The sequence below is a fragment of the Cebus imitator genome, unplaced genomic scaffold (genome assembly GCF_001604975.1).
Source record: "Cebus imitator isolate Cc_AM_T3 unplaced genomic scaffold, Cebus_imitator-1.0 Scaffold62, whole genome shotgun sequence".
NCBI classification, from domain to species: Eukaryota; Metazoa; Chordata; class Mammalia; order Primates; family Cebidae; genus Cebus; species Cebus imitator.
This window is the reverse complement of record NW_016107377.1, coordinates 6736826-6742825: the sequence shown is the minus strand read 5'-3', so window position 1 is coordinate 6742825 and position 6000 is coordinate 6736826. Positions and strand designations below refer to the sequence as shown.

Genomic DNA, 6000 nt, shown 5'->3' with positions numbered 1-6000 from the left:
AAACAGGATACATTTGCAGAATGTGCAGGTTTGTTACATAGGTATACATGTGCCATGGTGGTTTGCTGCACCTATTGACCCATCCTCTAAGTTCTCTCCCCTCACCCCCACCCCTCAACAGATCCTGGTATGTGTTGTTCCCCTCTCTGTGTCCGTGTGTTCTCAATGTTCAACTCCCACTTATGAGCGAGAACATGCAGCATTTGGTTTTCCGTTCCTGTGTTAGTTTGCTGAGGATGATGGCTTCCAGCTTTATCCATGTCCCTGCAAAGGACATGATCACATCCCTTTTTATAGCTGCATAGTATTCCATGTTGTATATGTATCACATTTTCTTTATCCAGTCAATTATTGATGGGCATTTGGGTTGGTTTCATGTCTTTGCTATTGTAAATAGTGCTACAATAAACATACATGTGCATGTGTCTTTATAGTAGAATGATTTACAGCTAGTGCTCAACGACCACAGTTGGTTCCGACAGACCAGTCGTAACACGATTTGGTCATAAGTTGAGTAGGCTATATGCACGCGGAGATGGTAGTGCTGCTGGAAGCTGGTCCGCACTGTTGTACGCCCAGCTGGGCAACGTTTGCGCTGCCAGACGTGGAGCAGTCGTAGCTAGCGATTGTGGTAGTAAAGTCGAGTGGTCGTAAGTTGCATAGGTTGTAAGTCAATCAATACCTGTATATTCGTTTGGGTATATACCCAGTAATGAGATTGCTAGGTCAAATAGTATTTCTGGTTCTAGATCCTTGAGGAATCACCACAATGTATTCCACAATGGCTGAACTAATTTATACTCCCACCAACAGTGTAAAAGCATTCCTGTTTCTCCACAACCTTGCTAGCATCTATTGTTTCCTGACTTTTTAATAATCACAAGTCTGACTGGCAAGAGATGGTATCTCATTGTGGTTTTGATTTGCATTTCTTTGATGATCAGTGATGTTGATTTTTTTTTCATATGTTTGTTGGCTGCATAAATGTCTTCTTTTGAGAAGTGTCTGTTCATATCCTTTGCCCACTTTTTGATGGGAGTGTTTGCTTTTTTCTTGTAAATTTGTTTAAGTTCCTTGTAAATTCTGGATGTTAGACCTTTGTCAGATGGGTAGATTGCAACAATTTTCTCCCATTCTGTAGGTTGCTTGTTCACTCTGATGATAGTCTCTTTTGGTGACCAAAAGTTTTAGTTTAATTAGATCCATTTGTCAATTTTGGCTTTTGTTGCAATTGCTTTCAGTGTTTGTGTCATAAAGCCTTTGCCTATGCCTATGTCCTGAATGGTATTGTCTAGGTGTTCTTCTAGGGTTTTTATGGTCTTGGGTTTTGAATTTAAGTCTTTAATCCATCTTGAGTTAATTTTTGTAAAAGGTGTAAGGAAGGCCATCCCTGCTTTTAAAATCAAGTTTATCTTGAAGACAAGTAGGGCATGATCAGACTTAAAGGTTTTAAGTGTTCTCACAACTAAAAGATGCTAAATATGCATGTGTTAATTAGCTCAATTTAGCTATACCACAATGCATACATATGTCAAAATATCATTTGTTTATAATAAACCTACAAAATTTTTATCAATTCAAGTAAATACATAATTTTAAGCAAGTGTATCTTGGTAGAGTCTGATCATTCTGGTGGGATTTTCATAGTAAGTTGGAATGGAAATTCTCCTAGGAGGAAAAAGAAGTATTTCTCCCAGGAGGAATAAAAAAGTCTTCTTACCTATAAGTATGAATAAAAAATGTACAGCATTCACTGAACTGCATTGGAAGCATAGCTGCTGGGGAAATTTTGGGAATAGCTGAGTGATTATTCATGCCATCTATGCAACAGTACCTATGTTTACCTCTTTCTTTCCTTCATGGAGCCCTTGGGAGAGACTCTGCTGCCTTTGAGGTTGAGCATCTCCCTTGGGGCCTGGTACTGAGGACCTGGGGACTCCATGTAATATTTTTCAAGCACTAAGTGTGTTCAGTCCATCATTTGAAATCCCCTGGTCATTGGTGCCTCATCTCCCTTCATGCAGGCAGAAATGTGTCTTCGTCCCTTGCTTTCCTTGTCCTTTGTTCTCCATGGGAGCCAGTGGTGTGGGCTGTGGTAATGAAGATACAAGTCCAGGCTGGTCTATGAAACCCAAACCATAGTAAATTTGGTTGTTAAACTCGTCTTCTTAAGCTCCCTAACTTAAGCTAGTTGATATTAGCTTCTGTGAATACAACATTGCCAAACAGACATGCAGGAGCCTGCCTGGATCCTTCAAATATTTTATAATTGAAGTTTGCTATGTGTCATAGCTTTCAAGATTGCCAACTTTCTTAAATGCACATGCAATTATAACTCATGCAAACACTTTTATTAAGAATTAAAAGAATTGTTGGGACTGAAGTAGCATTTCCCACCAGTCCCAGGGGATGTCCTGCTTAAATAAATGTTCCATCGTCAGATAAGCTTGAGACGCCATTGTGGCTCCTCCCTTATGAGGGACCTGTCAGACACAGCGGCCAAGAATAGCTTTGTTGCAGGCCGGGTGCAGTGGCTCACGCCTGCAAACCCAGCACTTTGTGAGGCCAAGGTGGGTGGATCACTTGAGGTAAGGACTTTGAGAACAGCCTGGCCAGCAAGATGAAACCCTATCTCTACTAAAAATATAAAAATTATCCAGGCCTGGTGGTGGGCATCAGTAATCCCAGCTACTTGGGAGGCTGAGGCAGGAGAATCACTTGAGTTTAGGAAGCAGAGGTTGCAGTAGCCCGAGATTGCACCACTGCACTGCAGCCTGGGTGACAAAAGTGAAACTCTGTCCCCAAAAAAAGAAAAAAGAAAAGCCCTAATGCAAGGAAGCTCATCTGGCTTGGTTTACTCAGAGTTAAATAAACTCAGCTGACTTGGGGACATACTTTTTCTGGAACGCTTGTGAACCACTTAAAAACTATTGCTCTCTGGGCCACGCAGGGTAGCTCAAGCCTGTAATTCCAGCACTTTGAGAGGCCAAGGCGGGCAGATCACCTGAGATCAGGAGTTCAAAACCAGCCTGGTCAACATGGTGAAACCCTGAAACTCTGTTTCTACTAAAAACACAAAAATCAGTTGGGCATGGTGGCGGGCACCTGTAATCTCAGCTACTTGGGAGGTAGAGGAACAAGAATTGCTTGAACCTGGGAGGCAGAGGTTGCAGTGAGCTGAGTTGGTGCTACTGTACTCCAGCCTGGGTGAGAGAGAAAGACTCCATCTCAAAAAAAAAAAAAAATTATTGCTCTCTGAACTTATTTGGTACCTGTCAATTTAAAATAATTTACTTCTAGTCTTCATTAAGTTCTTCTTAGGTATAAAATTTTTAGAAAGACATAGAGGCTCAGCAAGCATGTAAGGTCATTTGTGGCATATCCAATTTATGAAAATAATCGACTTCTGGACGTCAGCCCTTTATTCATGCTTGTCCCAGTAACTGTAAATTTTTAATGTTTAACGATTTCATAACCCTTGAAAAGTAAAAAGAAACTGAAGGTGCTTATTTTAGGCATCTGAACTTACTGACTATATTTTTGTTGTAGCCATGTGTTTTAACTCCAGAATTTCATACTACAGAGCATTTTTAGATTATGACTCAGTTAAAAACTAAACTGAACTCAACTAAAACTAACTTATGTTCATGCATTTAGCCATCAGTTTAATTGGTCAATAAATAATTTCTTGAGGGTCTAATAATATATGCCATAGATGAAGGCATTGGGAATATAGAAATGAAAACTACAAAGAATAGTCTTTGCCCTGTGAGTGCTTGCAGTGGAAATAGGAAGGTAAACATTAGTTAAGTCATGGTGGAGAGGAAGTATTAAGATAGCTGAGAAAAAATATCCTACCTACTCATCTCCGAGTCTACATCTCTGTAAATTAGAAGAACGTAAAGAAGAAAGAGCCCACACTTCATCCAAAATGACAATATCTTTATTACATAGGGGGGACACATCTCAAATAATTGTTTATTGCATTCCCAACAATAAAATCAATGGCCTAAATGTGAAATTAATTGGAAGTCACAGTCCTAATACACTGTTTTGGCGATTAAGCACATTAGATGGGATTGTTTCAGAAGGCCTAATTATTGTGTCTGCCACACTCATCTGTTTGAGTCATTCCTAACTTTTGGATTGCTGCCTAGACCATTCTGCAATACGGTTTCTGTTGCGTATTCTTTTTTTTCTTTCTTTAATGCCTAACTTTTCTCACTATACTCAAAGCTCAAAGCTTTAAAGTGTGCTTTTGCAAATTCTAGATAGCAATTCCATAGTTCATTGAAGTGTTGATTCCATTGAGTTTGCGTAAAAGTTGATATTTCATTTCTGTTTTGCAGGTTCATGATTGAAAAGTGCCTGTGTGAAGTCACTTTCTCTGGAAACTGCAGCCTGGGAGCTTTCTTTGTATTCACATCTCACTATTCTATCAAGTATACTTTACCCTGACCTTATGAGTGGATGAAGATACCTCAGTTGTCTGACTTTGCCAATTGCTTAATTTCAGAATTTAAAAAGGGGAAAGAAAAACATCCTGCTAAAATATGAACATCTGAGTGTCTTATTTTCCAACATCATCAATAGCTGTGAGCGTCAGCATACATATTCTCCCAAGGAGTGCCATGATATTGATGTCACTTTATTAAAAACAGGTGTATCTGCAAAACAGTCAAGAGGCTTGGACGTTGAAAGCCAGAGATGACACTGAGCATGCTTTTATTGCGGCCCGCCGTCTTCAAGTGGGACATATTGATTGATGAGTGATTGCCCGTCCATAAATTCTCTCATCATCCTGTTCCCTGGATTGGACTTCACTAAGCAATTTATCACTGACCTTCAGACTTACATGTGGGAGTTTTCACAACAGTAGTTTTGGAACCATTAGAACTTGGATTGATTTCATCATTTAACAGAAATAAACAGTCCAAAGTACTTTATCATCATGGCTTTGAACGTTGCCCCAGTCAGAGATACAAAATGGCTGACATTAGAAGTCTGCAGACAGTTTCAAAGAGGAACATGCTCACGCTCCGATGAAGAATGCAAATTTGCTCATCCCCCCAAAAGTTGTCAGGTTGAAAATGGAAGAGTAATTGCCTGCTTTGATTCCCTAAAGGTAAGAGAATGTGTTTTGTGTGTCATTTCAATACCACATTGGACTTGCAAACAGAAGGCTTTTCATTGCACTTTTATAGAAGTTTAAAAATTGCTTTTGGATCCCAGCACTTTGGGAGGCCGAGGCAGGTGGATCACGAGGCCAAGAGATCGAGACCATCCTGGTCAACATGGTGAAACCCCGTCTCTACTAAAAATACAAAACATTAGCTGGGCATGGTGGTGCGTGCCTGTAATCCCAGCTACTCAGGAGGCTGAGGCAGGAGAATTGCCTGAACCCAGGAGGCGGAGGTTGCGGTGAGCCGAGATCGCGCCATTGCACTCCAGCCTGGGTAACAAGAGTGAAACTCCATCTCAAAAAAAAAAAAAAAAAAAAATTGCTTTTAGATTCTGTGTTCTTGTTTGTGGTGACTGTTAGGAGATTTTCACTCAGATTTTTTCATATCAGGCATATATAAATTTTTTACATACCAGTGTTTAAATTAAAAATACATGATGATGTATTTCTGGTCTGGCATGACATTCATGTACCCAAGAGTTTTAAATCAAAGTCTGGCTTGTGACAACTGAAGATAAATATTTTATCAACATTTGATCTTCTGGAGGTTATATAAAGGTGAAGAAATTGAATGTGTCACTTTTAAGTGCCAGTTATTCTGACTTAGCTCTTGAAGAGTTTTTTATTCTTATGGCTTTTTTTTTTCTTGACCGAGTACTTCCTAAAACACTTCTTTGAAAATGTGTCTTGGCTAACAGAAATTATTAAGTACACATTTAATACTCAATACTTGAGAATCAACTTCATGTGAGTTATATGACAAAAGAAACTAAAGTGATTCGGATGGCACCCTTGTTGAGCTTACTGTCTGGCAGGGA

The 6000-nt window shown here is 39.6% G+C and overlaps 1 protein-coding gene across 8 annotated transcripts in view; it reads left to right on the top strand.

Moving 5' to 3' along the window:
• Positions 1–6000, top strand: part of MBNL2 (muscleblind like splicing regulator 2) — a 173014-nt gene that overhangs the window by 49237 nt on the left and 117777 nt on the right. For all 8 annotated transcript variants that reach the window (XM_017530051.2, XM_017530052.2, XM_017530049.2 and 5 more), the window contains exon 2: positions 4350–5125. In XM_017530051.2, coding sequence (XP_017385540.1) covers positions 4952–5125 — 174 coding nt within the window. In that variant the 5' untranslated portion in view covers positions 4350–4951. The remainder of the gene's footprint in view (positions 1–4349; positions 5126–6000) is intronic.